This window comes from Aulonocara sp. 'chitande type north' Nkhata Bay, linkage group LG7 (assembly GCF_057382095.1).
Source record: "Aulonocara sp. 'chitande type north' Nkhata Bay isolate Kocher_YH1m ecotype deep benthic linkage group LG7, A_spYH_male_GT1.1, whole genome shotgun sequence".
Taxonomy (NCBI): domain Eukaryota; kingdom Metazoa; phylum Chordata; class Actinopteri; order Cichliformes; family Cichlidae; genus Aulonocara; species Aulonocara sp. 'chitande type north' Nkhata Bay.
In genome coordinates this window covers 26,712,147-26,735,076 of record NC_141350.1, presented here as the reverse complement: position 1 = coordinate 26,735,076, position 22,930 = coordinate 26,712,147, and the positions used below count along the sequence as shown (strand labels likewise).

The following is a 22,930-nucleotide window of genomic DNA, read 5'->3' as shown; positions in this document are numbered from 1 at the left end:
ATGACTAGGTGATCATTTCTAATGAAGTTCAGGTAGTTTAGAGTTTTAAGATGGCACAGAAATTTCTCGGAGTCACCTCACCAAACAAGTGCCAGATTCACTGTTATTCAGAGGCTTTTTTGGCACCGGCAAGGTCTATGGCATGGAAATACTGACAGTCAGAGTGCAACTGACTGCTGTGCTGAATTCAGGGACATGTTACATACAATACCGATCATGTGCTCAGATTACACTGAATTTCTGCAGAATGCTGCATGATGAAGGTCAGCTGTGCACCCACCCTTCTTTAGAAATTAATCGGAGCACTAACAGAGTAATAATTTCAGAGTCCTGGTATCGGACTGTCTTTATTCAGTTCATAACACTGCTAACAAACCACACACTGAGTCACGTTTCCTTCTTTTTGTCAGTTGGTGTCACTGACTGTTAAAGTGGAAACACAGACGGTAACTAAGTAGGAGAAGCTGACCTTTAGGCATAAACAGTTTGTTTCAATGAAAAAGAAAAGCCTAACTTAACTGTGCAGACCAGATGTTTTTTATGAAGTCAGGATTTAGTCCAGTAAAAAGTTGTATGGCTAGTATCACTGAAGCACAGATTATTTACATCTTTATAAATAATCTTACATCATTAAAACTGTATGTTTGAAGTTTTAGACAAAAATAAATACATGTAAGATGATCTCTGTGACAGAAAGTCTCACATTTTGTTGCTAAGCACCCGTTTTTACCCAGTATGGCAACATTTGGAGCCCCTGAATTAGATTGCATTTGCTTTAACTAGGTCAGCTTAAACAGACTGAGTTGAAATACATGTAAAAACCTTTAAGGTGTTTCAATGCTATCATCCTATGTTCAAAGAATCAGAAATATCAAAGCGCATTAACTTTGCTGCTGAAAATGGCTCAGCTTACCTTGCAGGTTCTGGGAAACAGCCTCCATTCTGTGGACTTCAATAAAACGATGAAATTAATATGAAGATGCACAAAAAGTTAATCTGTGATCTTGTACTGCTCCTTAGAGAAATAACGAAAGGAAAGATGCATGTCCATACCGCCAAATTTACAAAAAGAAGACAGATTTTAATCTAATAAAACAGTGTGTACAAATCCAACTGCACTGAGTCAGGAGCAGGGAGCAGAGGAGATAGTAAAACAAGAAAATGTAGCGTGGAGATACTAAAGGTGTGAAGGTACACACATGAAACCACCATAAGATTTCTTTTTCAGAGCACATCTGCATATAACCCTCTTTCTCTTTCCACCCTGCATGCATGCACACACGTCACCTTTCTTGCTCTGCTTGCATGCACCCTCTGCTTGTGAACGTAGATACTCACATCCTGTTCCATGTTGTGAGTCAATAACACTGTGAACACAGAGAAGACTAAGCAGGAAGGAACTGAAGCTAACCCCCACACTGCAGGAAACCTGCAGTTTTACAAAGTTGTGCATCGTGTTTAGAAGTTTAGGAACTAATCAAATGTTGAACGTCAGAGGATAAATAAAAGAAATAGTATTTATGAAAGCATAATAAGGGTTTAATGACTTTTACTTTTATTATGATGGAATCAATTATATTTTTCATTAGTAGTTATCTCTAACCACCAGGGGGAACCAAAGTTCACATTCAAACTGTTTTATCTACATTTAGTTAAGGCAGAACTGCTTTGATCCGTTTACAGTTTTGTACATCGCCTTAAGGCAACTGTTACTTTGATTTGGCGCTGTATAAATAAATAGAATTAAACTGAATTTTTCTCCCATCCTGTTGTAGAAAGTGCTCCAGGAGGATTAGCACGTTTGCCTCACAGCAAGAAGGTCAATTCCAGCACCTGGCCAGGGTCTTTCTGTGTGGAGTTTACATGTTCTCCCCATGCTTGTGTAGGTTCTCTCTGGGTACTCCGGCTTCCTCCCACAGTCCAAAGACATGCAGTTAGTGGGGTTAGTTACCTTCATAGGTATGAATTGTTGTCTGTCTCTATGTGTCACCCTGGACAGGTCCCTTTTAACTGGTGACGTGTGCAGGGTGTACCCTGCCTCGTGCCTTATAGTAGCTGGGACAGGCTGACAATATTAAATAATTAATAGCAGTCAGACAGATGTTGTCATGCTTGACTCTGGAATACTTTGGCATACAGAGGAGGTCAACTGAATGACTGCAAGCTGTGTAAGCCAGGTGGCCAGGTGTTGAGAAGATGGAAGTACTTTGAGAAGCTGATGAATAAATAAAAGCGAGAGGACGACAGTGTTGATGGATAAATAAAAAGGTGGCCGGAAAGAGACGCACTGTGTATTTCTGGATCTAGAGAAAGCTTTGTGAGGAAGTCAGGTGTGGCAGAGAAGTATGTGAGGGTGGCGCAGAACAGGTACAGTGTGAGGACAGAAAGGCAGTGTTGAGGTAGAAGGGACAGATGGGTTGAGGTTACATCAGGGATCTACTTTGAGCTCCTTCATGGAGTGATGATGGACAGGTTGACAGATGACATTTGGCAGTTTCTGTCTGCCAAGATGTTCACAGGTGACATTGTGATCTATAGTTTGGAAAACAAAAAAAACAAACGACAGGCTGGACTTGAGGTGCTGAGTGTGTGACCACAATGGACAGGATATACAAGTATATCGGATGGAAAGCTAACGTTGAGTGCTTTGGAGACAAAGTAAGAGCTTCAAGGCTGAGACAATTTTGACATGAGCAGTGAAGACACTGGCTGTAGAGTAGGAAGGAAAAAAAGCAAGAGCACAGATAAGGTTCATGGGTGTAGTGAAGGAGGACACGCACAGGGCTGGTGTGACAGAGCAAAGATGTTAGGGATAGTGTGAGATGGAGGCACAAGAGCTGCTGTGGTGACCGCTAAAGGAAGCAGCCGAAAGAAGATGATGTGCAGATTTTGACCATGTACAGATAAAATACTAAATAATTATTCACTTGTGCACCTAATTCTCATTTTCTGAAGTCATTATCGATGTATGATATGTAATCATTCTACCTTGTAAAAAACAAAAAGCAAACCAAAAAGTTCAAAGAAATCAATAAAAGCCCCAAATTACTATGGCAATCATGCCCATTGGTGTTTGTAAACTGATCACAAATGTATTTTATAATCCCACCTTTTTGAATAACTACACGTTTAAGTTAAAGAACAGAATTATGCAGCAGTCATAAGCCCATTAAGATGATTTTAATTTTCATCATCTGTACAATTTCTCATTTTCAAAAATGACATCACAAACATTTGTTTTCTTGGTCTTAAAATGGGGACACTTAATCTTAAAACTATTTTCTCAATTTTTCTGCAAAAACAAACAATATGGAATTTAAAAAACAAAACAACCCCAAAACAAACAAATAACAACAAGAAAAAAAAAACAAAACAAAACCCCGCACTGATTTCAGAACAGTCATATAACCTCAAATCATTCCATCAGGACATGAATATGACAGATCAGGTAACTGAACATTGTCTTGTTACACAGGAAGATGCCTGACCACAACTGTACAGTGCAAATCTGATTCATTTTTTTACACAACTGGGCATTTACATTACAGAAGAGCTAAAGTCACCTTATGGCTGTAATAATCCATAATTCAACTGTCTTCAGAGAAATCAAATCATATTATCTGTTGACACTTGGATCTTGAGGAATCCTGGAAACTGAGTGGAAGTGAGAACGACAACATGGAAATACAAAAGTAGCAATTTGCCAAACAGCTCTATCAATGGGGCTTTTCCATTACCTCAAGTTGGTTCAGTCTTAGTGTAAAGCAGTTTAGCTAAAACCTAAAATATGATATGCACACTGCACTACCAGCTGGAAAACTTGATGGTGGAGGATGGTGCAGCAATGGCAGAAAACAGCTTACATTAGCAGTTACTTTTCAGTGTTCATATAGCTGAAAGCCACTGATGTACTGCAAAAATAAGGCTAATGTGTGAGTGTGCAGACACGAAGAAACTGAAATGTATGAAGAACTGAACGCAGAGGCTTAAATGCAGCTTTCTCTCAGAGATGACGAAGGCAGGGGACCAACTTGGCCAGATAAGATCCAGTATGTTGAACAGTGCATTTGCACAAGGGTCATTCTGTCCCTACAAACGAGTTCCAAGTCACTTCTGTTTTTAGATACAAACCCGTCTTCAAGCAACAACTTACAGTCCACTAGAAGTCAAACTGGCCCCACTACGCATTGAACTCAACCAACTGCAGAGAAACAGTGACAACTACAGAAAGATCAAAAATTAAACTGTAATGCATCACAGCAGACACAAGCTAACCAAGAGACAGTCGGGGGTGGCAGAAATCAATTCAGTTGATTTGGGTATATATGCTAATCTGTAGAATGAAAGCATGATGGTGAGGGCCCTTCGCTCAGGACACTCAGGTTTAGAAAAATACATGCAAGCCTTGCTGTCTCTTTCCCAACACATGTTCAGATAATAAAAACATTCAAAGGTGTTAAAATGTGTATGTACATGCACTCCATCCGCCACAGCTAGTTTTCACTGATTATTGTAGATGAAGAACGTGTTTGAGCGACTGATTTACAAAATGCATAATGACTGTTACAGTAAGAACTGGGATTAGCTGAAGTGCTTGGGGTGTTCAAAAACCACTGCTATAATACGATATTGTATAAGTAGGATTATCCACATTTTCTCCAACCAGCGGGGTTTCATGAGACGTGTACGACCCTTTCCTTCAAAAATGTGGACAGGAGAAGAAACATTGAGTGACATATGAATGACAAATATCTCCCATGTGTGAAACAGTTGAAGTTTCGGCTGCGTGTGTGATATGGCCAAACTCATTTATGAGCCGTCTCATCGTTTTAGTTTACATAAGTTGACTGGGGGCTAGTTTCAGTTCACAACAAGGTTTAACAAGAAGGCTGAAAAACTATCATCACTCACTTCTATTGATGTCAACACTTACCCCATGCCTACTCACAGGAAGACTCATTCTGCTAACTCAGTGTACAAACAGCTGACTAATAACACCACTATGGTGACCATGTGGCTTTAGGAAAAAAAAAAAAATTTAAATCACAAAACTAAGCAAAAATGGCATCTGAAAGTACCAATAATGTCATTGTTAGGAAAAGCTACATTCTCTCTCTCACACACACACTCTCACACACACTCTCTCACACACACACTCACACACACGGAATTTGCAAAATCAGCATAGTTGTAAAGAACTGCAAGCAGGACATCTCACAGTTCTTCTTCTAAAAAAAACAAAAAAAATACTTGAATGTAAAGTTCCATCAAATAATGTTCTCATATTAAAGACATGGAGAGGGTGTGTGGGTAGAGACTGGCACAGGATGTGGCTTTGGGTAGGAATAATTAGCTAAATCCACTTAGAGCCATTGAAAAGACATTCAAACTGGAAAAAAGCATTTAACAGCAGAGAGCAGTTTTAGCTTTGACATTATCTGTGTACAGTAAGGGTCACGGAAGGATGTGTGACAGAGTCCTGAAACATGGGCATACAGGCTGACACACGGGGATGTGAAGACATTGTGTTTAAACACATACATGCAGCTTCTACTCTTAGTGCACGACTGCTCCTGCTGTCGCATTCGGAAGCCATTTTAGCAGAACGGCTGCCATTGGATGAAGCACGAAATGAAGGCCATGGGGAAGTATGCAGTAATTTTAGTCATAGTCCGGCTACATGTGCGTTTCTGTGTTACGTTCACCGGTCCATCATGCTAAGGATCATCTCTGGTGTCAAATCTCCGTTGGCTGAAGCTGCCGCTGTTTCTTCGTTCACAGGAAGCTCAACAGTCTCTACCCCTTCATCAAGCCCCACCCCCTCCACAGTGAGGGCCACTCCCTGCTCCAGAGGAGTCGCTGCAGAGGCATCACCTTCCTCCTTCTTCACTATGATGTTCTCCACTGCCCCAGTGCTCTCATCCTCCACTTGAATGATGGCAGCAGCTAAAAAGCACAACAGACATATTTCTTACTATCCATAGCACTATCAAAAACGACAGGTTCGTTTACTAGAGTACTCGTCTTCTACGGTTATTAATCACTAACATATATGGCATACATTCATTTCTAATTTGTCACAGACACTACAGTTAAAAAAAGAAAGCCCGTTAATGCTGGAGCAGGACACTTTACTATTCATAGAGGTTACTCTTCTTAGATTACTTCTTTTTTAAATTTGTATTTTAATGCTCACCAGAAGCAGTTGTTTTGGTAGCAACTCTAACGGACTTGCTGGGTGTTGGAGGCTTGGGGGCATTTTTGGGGGGGCGGCCTCGTTTCCTCTTGACTGGTGGCTCATCGGGGGCTGGTACAGGAATGGCGGCTGGAGCCTGGTCCAGCTCCATGCTTTCTGGGTCCTCCTCTTCCTGTAGAAGTGATGACTCTTCCTCACCCTCACCCTCTTCCTCATCATCATCCTGCTCAGCATGATCCTCATCTGAATGAACACACACAAAACAATCTAGTTGAACATAGTTACAGAAAATCACAGCCCTGTATAAACCCCAAAACGGCGTCCACGTCTCACCACTGTCATCATCATCATCCCTCCTGCTCCTCATCTTCCTCTTTCTTCCTCTTCTTCCTTTCTTTGGGATTGTAGCTCCATTCTCAGCATCCTCCACCTCACCGCTGCAGTTCTCCGCGTGGCGAGCCATGGTGTTCTAAAAGAAACACACCCGTAAACAGTCTGTGTTGTGACTTGCAGGTAACTAGCTGGCCTAGGAGTTGACCCTTAGCTTTCACTTCATGTGTGACAGCTAAAAACACATGTAATCTTACCCTTCGGGTGAAGGTCTTGTTACACTTGGGACAAACAAAGGTGGCAGGGATAAAGTTGGGGTCATGGTAGCGTTTGAAGTGCATGTCCAGGAGCTGCTTCTGTCTGAAGGTCTTTTCACACTGGCTGCAGGCATATGGTTTCTCTCCGGTGTGGGTTCGGCGATGCATGACCATGTGGCGCTCCTGGACACAGCAACATGAAAACACAGTTTTCACTGTTAGCAGCAAATATTATTTCATATATCATGCATGCAATAACGGCCAGCAGTTAGATAGTTGACAGACTGCTGAATGTATGGTCATATGGTCTCATTTACACTGTGTAGTGTTGTGCTGATGACGTCAGGAATCGATAATGGTCAAGTTAATAGCGATACAGTGATCAAGGTAATTCATATCCTAATTGATGTATTAAATTAGTATTGTCATTGTGCTAAGACTCTTAGCTTTGTCCACCATGACTGGAGAAGTCAAGAATACTGGTGGCTGCTGGTGCTAGATCCCTCAGCCTCCTTGTACATGCACCTATGGTATGAATTGAGGGGGAAAAAAATCCTATAATGAAATTCCTGAAAACGAAATCCTACATCATCTCATTCTCGGTGTCCATACATGCTGACCTGTTGGGGTAACGCCTCAAAAACAGTTTTAGTGGTTATCCATCATAACACCATACTGTCCCAGTACAGTTTGCTACTATCAAACTGCAGAGCCTTCAGCTTCCAGACTCACTCTCAGACTTTTAAACACGAGTAGATGATTCACACTTGAGACTAAACTGAAACAATAATATTACTACAAATATGAAAAACCTGGTTGTCACACAATATCAGTTGTATTACAGACCTGGCGACAGCAGTAGTCACACATGTCACATTTGAACCTCTTCTCATTCTTATGTGACTTCTGGTGCTGGATCAGAGCGTAGCGCTCATGGAAAACTGCGTCACAGTAACGACATTTCTTTCCGGTCTCAATGAATGAGTGTTGCTTACGAAGATGGACACCTAAGATAGCACACAGATGACAGGAGAGTAAATTAGGTGGCAGAAACAGCAAGTTAAAGTAAAGTACCATGTGTGTTTGTGTGTTTACACAGTGTGTTTTACCCAAGTCACTTTTGCGTGCAATGACAGTGTCACAGTGTGGACAGTGGAATTTGGCCACATTTTCAGTGTGCTTCTGCAGAATGTGCATCTTCATGGTTCCACTCTGGGTGAATCGGGCATGGCAGATGTAGCACTCATAGGGTTTCTCTCCTAAGAATGATGATTGAGCACATACAATGTTTTACAGTTTCATGTTTTTCATTTCTTTCTCATTTCTCAAAGAGGCCCATATGCCAATATTGGAGTAACTGGGTACTAGCAGTCCGTACCATTTCTAACTTGAGTAATTTAGTCTGGGAAGCAATTTATTATTCTTTCGCATGAAAACAATCAATAAAGCTGTGCACCAAAGAAAACACTTCATTGCCCTTCAGTTCTTTAAACACACAGGAGAGGAGCAGTTAAGGTGTCGGCTTTACCTGAGTGTGTCCTCATGTGTCTCTTCAGCTTGTAAGTGTCTCTGCTAGCGTAACTGCAAAGACTGCACTGGAATGGACGCTCGCCGGTGTGGGAACGAATGTGACGCTTTAATTTGCTCACCTACACAACAGTCACACACAAAGTTACATTTTGGTAAACACTTAAACACCAAGAACACAAAGCAGACAATAGATAAACTTGCCTCCACACTGGCATAGTCACACATGGAGCATTTGAAGGGTTTCTCGTGTGTGTGCTTGTAGCGACGATGGCGAACCAGCTCTCCACTAGTCACGAAAGCCATATCACAGTCTGTACACTTGTGTGGACGAGTTCCTGCATAAATAAAATGTAAGCAATCCTTGCATACTTGTGTGAAAAAAAAATATTGAACTATCAGCACAGTACAACGTTGTACATTTTAATGACACCACAGATTCATGTTTACCGGTGTGAGTGTTGAGATGGTTTCTTAGCAAAGTGACTGTCCTAAAAGCTCTTCCACACAAATGACATTTGTGAGGTCTCTCATCTGTGTGGCTCTTCATGTGCCTGTCCAAGTTGGAGCGTCGAGGGCATGTGTAGCTACACAGCTCACACTGAAATGTCTTCTTCACTCCTAACAAACAACAAAGACATCGAAAGATTTCATATTCAGTAACAGTGTTTGTATAGCAAAACAATGCAATGCATTTGGGGCTAGCTGCATCTACGGGACACGCGTCTTTAACTAAAACAGTGTTAACTTACAATATTAAGTTTCAACAGTTAAATACAGCTGCTGAACCATTAAGTTAGGACTGATTGTACATCTCTATTCATATTCTTGTTGTGTGATCACTTTTGTTTTGATCGTTCAGAGCTGATTTATATCAGAGAAGACAAATAAACAAGACTCATTAAGTCAATGTGCATAATCTGGACTAGGTTTAAGTTTGTTTGGCATAACAAAGATGGATCCTTGCAACCAACTTACTATATCAATTCCCTAGAGTACCAGGATTATGAACCCATGTACATATATAGATTTTGGGAATCATTTTTAAAGAACTTATATAAATCACTGCAGCACAAAACAAACAAACAAATAAAAAAAAAAACACATGGCTGTAGGGTAGGTTTGCTAAGTAAAGCTAGTTTTGATTTAATAATTGTTTTCTGTCACATGTTCCTGTATATTACTGTAAGGTACAGGAACCTAGATATTAATGGGGTTTTTTTTAAGCCTTAGGCTGTATCTGCTGGCTTGTTATGTTTGGTAACATTGCCACTCGAGTTTTCATTAATGGTTTCTGTTGTCATTTTATCTTATCTCATTCACACACTAACATAGTGGTGTGTATGGCTGCAGTAGCCTAAACAGCCAGCTGATCCTCCTATGCTGTGTATTTCAACTTTCTGTGGTTATAAGTATGCAGCTATGCTGGGTTGGTGCAGTGCTATTCTCCAAACCCATTTAAATGTATTTATAAAGCACATGAAACAAAGGTTTAAACAATAAATTAAGAGATACACCACACATACAAATCATACAAACCACAGAATAAATTTGAGATTTAAGGCATAACATGGGGAAGTAATTCATTCCACAATTTAGGAGCTATGACACACTAATGTACAACTGAAGCAGAGTTGTACCGCCTCAAGTGGTGTCAAATCAATCTGAGTAGGTGCTAATGGAAAAAGCCCTTTACTTACCCTTCTTCTTTATCTTGGTAGGTTTAGGTGGTTTCATGTTGCCGACCACTTTCTCAGCATTGACCTCAGACAGAAGGCCCTCCTGCTGTTCTTCCTCAAAGTCATAGACACTGACATCCATATCCTTGTCTCCCTCAGCATAACGCAGACGACTCTTTTTACCCTGGACAAACAGCAAGTTCAGTTTCAGTACAGCAAAGTCTCTTAAATCTGCATTTACAAAAATAACAATCCCACCACCTTTCTTACCTTTTTGATCTTCTTAACAACTCCAGATGGTGGCTGATAGTCTGGGTCCTTAGCCCAGGTTGGGTCGTCATTTGGAGGCTGAACAGGCTCCTCTTCCCCCTCTTCCAGAAGCTGGTTACCCACCTCTTCATCTTCCTCCTCGTCAGGTTGCGTTTCTGCTCCTTCCTCCTCCTGTTCCACAGTCTCCACCTCACCATTAGCACCAACCTTAACTACCTAAACATGAAAAGGCACAAACTGCTCAGTCAGGGGGTGTTATTCAAGTTTTTATTCAGAACATACAGACACTACAATTGAGTTAAATGCACTTTTGGTGCAAAATTATTACCAAGAGTAACAAAACAGAGAATGAAAGCAAAAAAACCCCACCAAAACTTAAGTACTAATGAACCAGTAGAGAAAGGTGAGCAGCATCTTAGTTAAAAGGGGAAACTATAGTTAACCACTTTTTAGTGAGTGCTTTCTTACTGGCTTACCAGCAGAACGTTCAACAACTACCTCTTTACATCACCCTCCAGAATTTGAAGATTGGAACCAAAGTATAAGGTTTCAAATGATAACAGAATTGCTACGTTAAATGTTTTTTCCTAATTTCTTGCTAATGTATGTCCAGTACCGGAGGATCAGTGGGAAAGCCAAGAAAATATGTAAGTGGTTTGCATTTTGTTTCACCACAGGATCTTCAGCAAGTTAATTCTCTGTGGAGAAAGTTACTCTCTCAAGGACAGAGAGGAAGTCCACTGGTACTGATATGTCTTCCTAAGTTTCCAGTTCAATTTTAAAATTTCCCTCCTTTTCACATTTTCCATTATAGCTCTTATGATTTTACACTTTCAATTTGTGTAATCCTTGGTATATTTTAGAAATGTATCGAATTCCTTGAATTGATTTATATGCCATTAAGAGAACCTTTAAAAACAACTGACACATCTGCTTCAACATCTTTCTTTTTAAACGCATTTCCCATATAATGTCGATTTTTGTGAAAATCTATAGAAGTCTTGATTTGTCAATCCTTGTTCTTTCAAATCTTCAAAGCATTTTAAAAGTGGTCCCACTAAGTAAATGTTTTATTTAACCAAACCTATGTCTTTTATCCTATAACCTATATCTATATCATTCTTAAATCAACTATCAGTTTTATTTGGGCTGAATTCAGGGTCGTATATTATCTAGTGTATCGGTCTATAGAGTTCCTTGGGTTGCTTCTCTCTCACCACACTGAACTAAGTCCTAAGAGATGTTTATATCCAGGGGTTGGATTCATTAAGGTGGAGCAGGTTCTGTAATGGAATATGACTTTATATTTCCATCTCCTTCCACTGTGCTGTGCAGACTGAGTTACACATGTTCGTCAAGGTTGTGATCTGTACTGCCCTAAACTAATCTCTAGTATTTGGCAGGAAAAGACGTTCTTTGTCTTTAGCCACTTGCAGGGTCTTAAGTTTAATCTTGGGTCCTTTGCCCTGCCAAATAAAACAGCAAAACCACCTGTCGAGCTCTTGAAAGACTTCTCTTTCTTCTCTCTAAGCACTTCTGGTGCATGATCATGTTCCAAGAAAACCTTCCTGTCTTGAAAAACAAACCCCTTTTTTCTGCCAGACAATTTTGAAACTTTTTCCTTTACCTTGAAGCTGCCAAACTTGGCCACTATGGATCACTGAGGGGCAGCACATGGCAGCTTCAGAGCGACAGAGTGGTGAGCGCTCTCCATTCCCAGCTCCATAGCATGTGAAATAGCCAACTTCTCCCTCAATGCATTTTCTACAAAAGCAGCTACATTGGGCAAGTTTTCTTCTATTCTGTGAATTCTTTCACAACTCGACCTTCCTTCTTGGTCATTAACCTGGCTTCCAGCCAGCTAGCATGGGTATCAATATTCTTTCTTCTGCTTCTGTAATTCTTTTTTCAGTGTGGTCCATTCCCTTGCTCATTTTTACAATTTTACCTTTAATTTCACAGAGTTCAGTACTGTTTTCATGGCAGAAGTCTCTTAACTCTTTGAGGATGGTTTGAACATTAGTTGAGTTGCTAGTATCCTGTTCCTCCATCCCCAAGTGGCTCTCATCGGGGTCTTCTTCCCACACAAATAGGGCCTTTATCTTGAAGTGGGACACTCTTGTATGCCTTCCTTTCAGCATAGTGATACCATCTCTTGAGTTCAGTGGTCAACTAGTTGTGTGGATGCTTTAAGCATCCACACTATTGAGTTCCTGTTTCTCTTTATTCTTTATTATTGTGTGGATGCTTTAAGCATAAACTATTCTGCTATTTCTGCTAATGATCGCTATGACTTTTGCTATTTTTTGCTATTATACTTTTTAAAATATTAAGCTTTTTTCCTTTAATTTGTCCCATTGAAATGAATGGGAAACTTCCAAAATTCTGCTGAATTTTGCTTGTTTTTGAAACTTAACTACTTCCTCATACTTTCACCTAGAACAACCATTCAAACTTTAAAATGTTCACAAAATATTGGGCTATTCAGGTATGATTCAGCTTTTTCAAATCTTTTACTGTTTTACTTTTATGCCTCTTAAAGTTTTGAGTTGCAAAATTGTGATTTTTCACAAAATACATGCGTTGTTATCGTTGCTATGCTCTTGGCTTCCAGTGTGTCACTGAAGGTTTTGCAGTCTTCTCTTCATGTCCGAACAACTGTTTGCTACTTGCTCAATTTTCACTCAACTTCCACAAATTATACATCAAAATGTAGGTATTTTTGCTGGCTTTCAGAAAATGTCACTATCATTGTTGTGGGATTTATAGAATTTTGGCAAATCTCCTCAGACCAACACAATGTCAGAAAACCTCTCCATATAAAGTGAATGGAGAGCTTGTTCAAAATCACCGCTGGATTTCTGTAATGAGAGGCATATTCGAATCGTCATATCTCCTTAACGAAGCAAAGTTAAGACATGAGGCTTGTCCCGGTATATCTTCAGACACTCCTGACGCTCACAATTCAAGAATTGTTTTCTCACCTATTACCATTTGGCCATGAATTACGTTTGTTTGAGGGTAGGAAATTTGTCCCTCGCTCAGATTTCTTCAGCTTTGAAACTGTGGAAATGAACCACTTTTTTCTCTCGTCATAACTTTTTGTTGGATTTCCACAGAGACCTGAAAATTTCCATGATTGTTCACCAAAGCCTGCTGTCTCTTACGGTGAAAGAATGATATCGATACTCCAAATAGATTTAGAGTTAGAAAGCGTTGTTTGAGGGCAAGTCAAGGCAGTTTTTGCTTCGCTCTACTCAGTTATGGTGCATTAGAAGTAAAATATCTTTAATAATTCATATTTTAATGATAAATTGTTAACACTGGAAGATTCCCCCATCTCTTCTGAACAAAACGGTGTAAGAATGACCGCTCTAGCCCCTACGGTTAGGAAATTATGGTCATTTGTTTGAGGGGAGTCCTCACTATGAGAAATAGGCTGCAATAATCCTGTGCCTCTCTGTGCTGCGTGTGTAAAAAGATGCACCTGTTTTGGCGGGAAAACGTAAACAGCCACTCTGATTGGTGGATTTAAATTCGGCAGCTCTCTCCCTCTGTGTCTGTCTGTGTGTGTGTGTGTGTGTGTGTGTGTGTGTGTGTGTTTAGTGGGAGAGAGAGGACCCTGCCCTTATTTGGCAGCATGTCATTGTAGGATTTAAATTGAATATAGTTAGACTGGTTGACTGGATTAGAGCCTGTGTTTGTGTGTCCCTCTGTGCATTTCTGTTTCAATATGCCTCCATATTTGTAATTTTGTAAGTTATTACTATTCTGCTAAATCATAGTATTTCTGGTACTTTTCGGTACTTGTGCTAAATACAGTATTTCTGCTAAATCATACTATTTCTGCTTTTCATAAGATTTGTGACTAATATAGTATTTCTGCTAAATTATAGTATTTATTCTTTTTATAGGATTTGTGCCTAACATAGTATTTCTGCTAAATTATAGTATTTCTGCTTTTTATACTATTTGTGCCTAATATAGTATTTCTGCTTTTTATAGGATTTGTGCCTAATATAGTATTTCTGCTTTTTATAGGATTTGTGCTTAATATAGTATTTCTGCTTTTTATAGTATTTGTGCTAAAACATAGTATTTCTACTAAATGTAGTATTTATGCTTAATCATAGTATTTCTATATATTTCTGCCAGGTCCCCAGGCAGCCAATCCTCTGTGAGGACTGAGACATTAGAATTTTCAAATCAGGGCCTGCACGGCTTCCCAGCCAATCATATATGTGTCCTGAGGCATTCAAATTTGCATATTGGGGCCTTCATGGCTTCTAAGCCAGCCAATCATATCAGGGCTGAGGAATTCAAATCCACAAATCAGGGCCTGCACGGCTTCCCAGCCAGCCAATCATATATGTGGCCTCAGCCATTCAAATTTGCATATTGGGGAATTCGTGGCTTCTAAGTCAATAAGTCATCCATGTCATATATCTCTAAAAATTCATATGTTAATGATAAATTGTAAACACTGGAAGATTCCCCCATCTCTTCTGAACAAAACGGTGTAAGAATGACCGCTCTAGCCCCTACGGTTAGGAAATTATGGTCATTTGTTTGAGGGGAGTCGTCACTATGAGAAATAGACTGCAATAATCCTGTGCCTCTCTGTGCTGCGTGTGTAAAAAGATGCACCTTTTTTGGCGGGAAAACGTAAACAGCCACTCGGATTGGTGGATTTAAATTCGGCAGCTCTCTCCCTCTGTGTCTGTCTGTGTGTGTTTGTGTGTGCGTGTGTGTGTGTTTGTGTGTGTGACAGAGAGAGAGAGAGAAAGCCTTTTAATGGGATGATCTCATTGTAAGATTCGAATTCAATATATTTAGACTGTTTGACTGAATTGGATCTTGTGTGTGTGTCTCTCTGTGCATGTGTGTTTCCTCATGTGTACATATTTGTAATTGTGTGGCTGTCATAAATTTTTTTGCAGATTTTTGTCATTTAACTAGTATATTTGAGGGAACCTCAGCATGTTCAGCATTTTTTCAGCTGTCCATTTTGCTTTTCCAATTTTTCTGTTTAACTTATTACTATTGTGCTAAATCATACTATTTCTGCTATTTTATAAGATTTGTGCTTAATATACTATTTCTGCTTTTATAGGATTTGTGCTTAATATAGTATTTCTGCTTTTTATAAGATTTGTGCTTAATATAGTATTTCTGCTAAATGTAGTATTTATGCTTAATCATACTATTTCTGCTTTTCATAGGATTTGTGCTTAATATAGTATTTCTGCTAAATGTAGTATTTCTGATTAATTATAGTTTTTCTACTAAATCATAGTACAGTATTTCTGCTTTTTATGGGATTTGTGCTTAATATAGTATTTCTGCTAAATTATAGTATTTCTGCCAAATTATAATATTTGTGCTAAAACATAGTCTTAATTTAAAATTACAATATTCATAGTTCATCACAGTGTCTCTGGTAAATCACAATATTTCTGCTCTGTTGTACTATTTTTCTAAATCATAGTGTTTCTGTAATGTTTAAGTATTTTTGGCTAAATATATTCTTTCTGTTATCTTATACTATTTCTCCTAAATTCTTGTATTTTTGAGAAGTTATCATGTTTCTGGTAAGTTACAATATTTCTGCTAAATTCTGCTATGCTATTGTATCTCTGCCAAGTATTATGTTTCCTCTAAGATATTGCAGTTCTGCTAAGTTATTCCATTTTAGCAAACTTCTTTTGCTTCTGCAAAGTTTTTACAATTTCTGCAACTTTTCAGCTTTTTCAGCTAGTTTTTGCATACAGCTTCAGCTTTAAGCATCCACACTGCATTTTCGCAGGAAATGCAAATTTTTCTAGTTAAAGTAGGTTTACATATATGACGTATTTTTCCCTAAAGGATCAGGAGCTCAAACTTTATGCTCCTACTGTCATATCACCCAAACTGGAAGTTTAATGACACCCAGACCCGAAGAGGACACTTGATTGTTTTTAAAGACACTGATCACTTCAGTTCTTTATATGTTAGAACTTTCTACAGGGCGGGCCATTTATATGGATACACCATAATAACATGGGAATGGTTGGTGATATTAAAGTCCTGTTTGTGGCACATTAGTATATGTGAGGGGGCAAACTCCTCATGATGGGTGGTGACCATGGTGGCCATCTTGGATACAACTTTTGTTTTTTCAATAGGAAGAGGGCCATGTGACACATCAAACTTATTGGTAATGTCACAAGAAAAACAATGGTGTGCTTGGTTTCAACGTAACTTTATTCTTTCATGAGTTATTTACAAGTTTCTCTTTGTTCACAGCCATTGACATGTCGAAGAGGTTAACACGTGAGGATTGGATTGAAATTGTGTTGATATCTGGTGAACGCAGTAACCGGGTCATTGCAGCAGATTTCAATGCAAGACACCCTACGAGACCACCCATCTCCCACGCTACAGTTAGCAAACTGCTTGCTAAGTTTCGTGAAACTGGTTCAGTGTTGGATTTGCCAAAATGTGGACGCAAGAAAACTGTCACTAATGAAGAAACATCAGTGGCTGTCCTAGCTTCATTCAGCAAGAGCCCACAGCGTAGCACTCGCCGCATGTCACTGGAGAGTGGCATTAGTCCAACATCCCTTCAGTGGATATTAGCTACTCACAAATGGCACCCTTACAAACTCCAGCTAATGCAGCATCCCAACGAGGATGACCCAGATCGGTGCACAGAATCTGCAGAATGGGCAAAACAAAAATTGGAACAGGACCCTCAGTTCACGCAGAAGATTTTGTTCAGTGATGAGGCAAACTTTTATGTGAATGATGAAGTTAACAAACAAAACCACCGCTATTGGTCTGACACTAACCCACATTGGATGGATCCCTCCAAGACTGTTGGAACAACAAAAGTGATTGTTTGGTGTGGTATATGGGGTACAACGATAGTGGGTCCATTCTTCATCAATGGAAACCTCAAGGCCACTGGATATTTGAAATTGCTACATGATGATGTGTTTCCCTCTTTATGCACTGAAGCTGGCACGTTCCCTGAGTTTTCCCAGCAAGATGGTGCACCACCACATTATGGGTGCCAAGTCCGAGCATTCCTAGATGAACAGTTTCCTGGAAAGTGGATTGGTCGTCGTGGGCCAGTTGACTGGGCCCCAACGTCTCCCGATCTGACCCCCTTAGACTTTTATCTTTGGGGTCATCTGAAGGCAATTGTCTATGGTGTGAAGATACGAGATGTGCAGCACCTGAAACTACGGATACTGGATGCCTGTACTGGCATTTCTCCTGCGGTGTTGCTATCAGTGTGTGAAGAGTGGGAGAATAGGGTTGCATTGACAATCCAACACAATGGGCAGAACACTGAATACATTTAATAAGTGGTCAGAAACTTGTAAATAACTCTTGAAAGAATAAAGTTACGTTGAAACCAAGCACACCATTGTTTTTCTTGTGACATTACCAATAAGTTTGATGTGTCACATGGCCCTCTTCCTATTGAAAAACAAAAGTTGTATCCAAGATGGCCGACTTCTAAATGCCCACAATGGTCACCACCCATCTTGAGGAGTTTGCCCCCTCACATATACTAATGTGCCTAAAAATCAGAGAATATTAACCTTGCCCTTTTAAATTCAACTTTTCTCTTGTGTTAGTTGCTTTTAAAATATCTCACATAGTTAAGGTTGTCACAATAAAAGATTAAAACAATTATTTTTGGGTCAAGTAAGCAACAACAATGTTGGTACTGATACTGTGGTAAAAAAGTATCTGATTCAATAGTAATTTTCAATATTGATTAGTATCATTTCTTGCAACACTACTATTAGATACAATATTTTTAGGTTATCTGAGACTGCTGTAATTCTGCTGACTCTGCACCATGTTTTCCCGAGTTGGTAAGATAAGCTTCTTGTCTAGTTGCTGGCAGACTGTTCTCAGCAACTTATAAACTGCAGCCTAGCTAATGATCACCTATGGGCACGGATGATCTAACCAAATAGATACAAACTGAATTTTTGGAATGTGAAGAAAGGTCACAATGGTTGGCTAGTGTGAAAAAACACATAAAAAAAAAAAAAAAAATTAATAATAAGAATAATTTCGCCCAATGCTTGCTTGTATAAATGACACATCAAGTGATAAATAAGTGTTCTTACAAGGTGTGTTTGACCTGCTGTGGCCTTTACATTAATGTGACATTCAATTTAGACCAAAGCTTTGCAGCAGCTCTTACACAAAGGCTTCTGAGCCTGACCTAAAGAATATACACTAATCATTTTTAACATTAAACGACTAAAAAAATTAAACCTTTGACTATAGTACATATATAATTTTCAAATGTCATGCATGAGTTTACAGCTGTACATCTGTGTACCTGAAAGCCTTCAGGCAGTGGAAGGGTGTGACAGATAACTGGGTCTCCATCTTTAGGCATTGCAGTAGTGTCTACAAAATTGCCCTGTTGAAGCGCCTCTACAGTAGTGGCTGAAACAGGCACCTGAACCAGCTGTAGCTCCCCCAAGCCCAACGCGGCTTGCTCCTCCATGTTCACCACCTGAGGACAGGACAACAGAAATCATGCCTTCTGATTCAACAGAGTAGTGAGATTTTACACACACACACACACACACACACCAATCTGGGGGGGTGGGTTTGCCTTATTTGATAGAACAGTGGAGAGAGGCGGGAATGTTGAGAGAAGTGCTAAGAGTAAATGGCCTTGGGATAGACAGGCCTGCATTAGTTTTAGGAATATGTGTCGCCTGCTCAACTGTGTAACCAGCACTCTACTGAAACTAATAGACAACATTAACTAATAGAAAACATAAACTTCATTAAAACTATATTAAAAGTCTACTGGCTTTGTTGACACCACAAATGGATAAAAGTAAAAAAAAAAACCCAAAAAAAACCAAACAAAAACAAACAAGAAAAACAAAAAACAAATATGAAATGGAAAAAAAGTACCTGTAGGGTGATTATCTGCGTTTGATCCACAGTTGTCACAGTAGCTTGGTGAGCACCACCTGGTACACCTCCGACCACACCCACCGCAGCTGATGATCCTCCCACTGCAGCATCTATTACCTACAATTATGTATAATAATGAGCACTGTGGTAAAGATGCATATTCTGGAAGGCATGCTTGGTACTCTAAATTCAATAAATGTCATATCTAAAACTAAAGTGACATCAAAACATAATATTTTCATTTTTCTTCTAAGTTTAAATAACTATTAAATCAAAATAATGTAACTGTAACTCACCTCAGTTTTCATCTGCAACAGGGTGGGATCCAATGAGTCCATAACCATCATTTCAACACCTGTGCCACCTTCCACACCAACTCCTTCCATTAGCTGTTGCTGGGATTGAGTGGCTGCTGCCATTCCTTCCCCGTGACCTGTTGGATAAAACAGACCTGTTGGATAAAACCTTTGACTGTTTTAATGTCAAAATGTCCCCGTTTACATTACAAATGAATACTTTTTAAAAAATTTTTAACAGCTAAACGGTAAAATTACATATGAAATGAGTAAGAACCTTGTTCTACGACAACTCCAGCTTGTCCCTCCACCACACCCCCAGCCTCAGCTGCTTGCTGAAGGAGATCCGCCACCATGGCATCCTGGCTGTGAACAGCTTGGATGGACGGAAACTCTTTGGTGGGGACATCCACAACCCCTACACCATCTGTTGGCCTCCCGTCCATGCTGGGTAGGAACTGAAATATTGTGTTGTGGAAACAAACATTTTCTAGCAGTGTGGGGCCATATTTTGTCTAGGACAGCAGTATACAGTCTTACAACTGAACACAAGAAGTTGACTAAACTATGACCATATAAAAACCAAAGGAGAAGAAACTAATCAGTAGCCGGTTACAGTTTGATCATGTATCTGTTCACCAGCATGTTAAACTTCCATCTCAAAACATGACATTTTTCTGATTTAACGTTCTCCCATTTCTATTGATACTGAGGATTATTGCACATAAAAACATGATTTCTGTATGCATAGCATCTACTTTCAGAACTTATGAAAATATGAAAAACAGATTATTCAAATATTTCATATCATTAACTAGTGAACCGGATATGTACAATATTAAGATTCTGGATAATATTAAAATGTAAAACAAACACCATGCTGCCACTATCAAGCTGTACTCTCAGAATGGGAACAAAGTGAAACTTATAAGGCTCAACTTTTTCTTAACACTACAGCTGTTACCTGGAATAGAAAGGATAATGACTTAAACATGACTTTGCCGACTAGGCTGCAGTCTGCAGGGTTCTTGTATCAGAGATCTCCTTTTTTTGCTGCTGAAAGCCCTGAGCTGTGCTCGATCAAATGCCTGCTACCTGACTGTCCCTGCCAACCTGAAGGACAGGAGAGGGATATATTACACAGCAGCACTATATGCTTATGTATTCCGTGCACATTCACAAGCAGTGACTTAAACTGCATCATAACGCAGGGAAAAGGGTTGTGGACCTGAAGGAGTACTATGAATGGAAAAAAAAAAAAAAGAAGTTTCGCACTAAAAGTGTCTACATTCAGCATGTATTTTTCTCTCTGCCGCTGCAAGATCACACTACAACATTAAAAACTATGTAGTGTTACACATCATGGTGAAATCTGATATAAAGAGGTTTAAAAAATATCTTAGAATAAAGGATCAGCGATATATGATTACTGCCATTTGCTGGTTTCCCCCCCTTGAAATCTTTTATTTACCAGTACTAGCCTGAATAAATCAGTATGTTTCAGGGTAGGCTGAATTTGTACTAACAGACTCATTAAATCTGCACTAACCCCCCCTCCCCCATTCTTCTATAAGACTAGACTTTATTAACAATGAAGAAAAACAAAACTGACACCATCACTGCTAATTGTTTAACTTGAGCAAAACCCTTAACTGTACACAAGGGGTGAGATCTAACAATCAGCTTTGAAATATGCTGACATTTTACACACCACACAGTCCAGAGAAAATTGCATTAGTAGCTCAAGAAATGATATGTGCCTAGATCTGAATACTGTGCTAAAAATTCACCCTTTTCACCCTTAAAACACCACACATTTAGAGATGTGTATGCATTTATATATATATATATATATATATATATACACTTGAGATGAAGTAGTGGCTGTGTAACTACTCTTACACACACCATAACCCCAATGTGATTTTAGAATACTGGCAATCCCTGAAATGTGTTTGTGAGATTCGACACATTTGTCTTTATTTGCTAAATGTGGGAAACTGGAGAGGCTCTGGCAAAGGCCTTCATACATCCTTCCATTTACAGCAGAACAAATTTACCACAAAACAGCAATCACTCGGAGCGGAGCAGTCAGTTGTCGTCCCCTTTCAATGCATTTATATAGCTGTATTTTTGTAGCTCTCCAAGCCGAGTCGTAGAGGGAGCTCTCTGCTGTAATATATATCTGTGGCTATGAGGCTCTAGGTGGGCTTAGAATAAGCGACGAACTGGCAACGGGTGTAACAACACCCGACAATTCAGAGCACGTCGTGATGGGCTAAAAAGGAGAGAGGTGCAACATTCAATAATGGAAGACGGCTGGGAGAACGCTAAATGCTCATCTGATCTTCGAGAACGCCAAAGATCGTTCTGCTGTGAATGCTTCGTCACTCTCCCGCACTTGCCTCGGAGTTGGCGTTTCCGTGTGTGTACTTTGCAACGAGGGGCCACAATAATCAGTTTGGTTCCAGTATTTCAGATGCGTCAGGAAAGTGCTGAGTAAAACCTTGGTTAGGGTCACGTTTCGAGACTCCGTTGCTTCGAAACATTCAGACGTATTAAGGGCGTTGGGTACAGAGGGCCTCAAGCCTGTCAGGTCGACGTGATCCTGTTAGCTTTGCTAACGGTGACTGCTAACCAACGCTAGTAGCTATCTCGCTTCTTTTTCCCCAAATATAGATTTGATTAAACGTTATGCAACACGCTAAAGCTCAAAGTAACGTGAACAGGATCACCCAAAACGACGCCAATGTCGCAACAATTATTTCGTGCTTGTAAGATTGTCTGGGTTACACTTTATATTAATGCAAACAAGCTAACGTTAACTAACTTAAACCCGCCAGTTCGATGTCGTCAAGGTAGCAAAAATGGGAAACAAAGAAGCGAGAAAATGGACGCCTTGGCCTAAACTCTCCAACCAAATCGACGGAGTATTCACAACATGTCTTCGACTATATTCTAACAAATACGTACGAAATACAACTGGATGTATACATATTTATTGTAACTTGTGTTTTTAAGCATATTTTGACAGGGTTTTCAATAACGATAGAGGGAGACAAACACTCTCCGACGAGCTGCCCGGACCCAGAGCCCCATCGTGACACCTAGAGGCCGATTAAAGATCCTGCAAACTCCCCCCTTATGTGAAAAGTAGTGATACTTTACCTCTTTTAGTCTGTTTCTCCTTCTGCTTAACTCGGCGGAAAGCACAGAGTCTGTGCTACAAAGTTTAGCCGACTAGGGAAAAATGCGGGCTTCTTCGCAGTTTGTTTTAATCCTTCTCCTGCTTTAGCAGAGTAGCTTCTGCCACAAAATGGCAGTTGGAAGCTCAGTGCGCCTGTGCGGCCGCTGGGGGGTGGTGTCGAAGCTGCTGCAGACACACTGATTGGCCAGGAGGGGCGCCCCGTTGGAATACAGTGAAGCCTA

The 22,930-nt window shown here is 39.8% G+C and overlaps 2 protein-coding genes across 4 annotated transcripts in view; both read right to left on the bottom strand.

The window, feature by feature from the left end:
- The window catches only part of carmil2 (capping protein regulator and myosin 1 linker 2), a 63,156-nt gene extending 61,935 nt beyond the window's left edge, over positions 1-1,221 (bottom strand). Inside the window, exon 1 of the mRNA XM_086299696.1 lies at positions 914-1,221. Within this exon, the coding sequence (XP_086155822.1) occupies positions 914-941 (28 nt within the window). The 5' untranslated portion in view covers positions 942-1,221. The remainder of the gene's footprint in view (positions 1-913) is intronic.
- A 1,943-nt stretch (positions 1,222-3,164) lies between these two features.
- ctcf (CCCTC-binding factor (zinc finger protein)) lies at positions 3,165-22,865 on the bottom strand. Of its 3 annotated transcripts, none has more exons than XM_086299693.1 (17): positions 22,670-22,865; positions 20,466-20,614; positions 19,779-19,959; positions 19,502-19,656; positions 19,203-19,322; positions 18,610-18,789; positions 10,260-10,475; positions 10,011-10,173; positions 8,761-8,931; positions 8,515-8,648; positions 8,312-8,432; positions 7,893-8,042; positions 7,630-7,790; positions 6,784-6,966; positions 6,530-6,665; positions 6,197-6,439; positions 3,165-5,946 (listed from the first exon to the last, which is right to left on the bottom strand). In XM_086299693.1, exons 2-17 carry the CDS (start codon positions 20,493-20,495, stop codon positions 5,702-5,704), a joined length of 2,589 nt encoding a protein of 862 aa, XP_086155819.1. In that variant the 5' UTR covers positions 20,496-20,614; positions 22,670-22,865; the 3' UTR covers positions 3,165-5,701. The 3 variants fall into 3 exon arrangements, with proteins under 3 accessions (XP_086155819.1, XP_086155820.1, XP_086155821.1); XM_086299694.1 differs by having other exon boundaries at positions 19,502-19,638; positions 22,670-22,858; XM_086299695.1 differs by lacking the exon at positions 20,466-20,614 and having other exon boundaries at positions 22,670-22,860.
- Between the last annotated feature and the right edge of the window lie 65 nt (positions 22,866-22,930).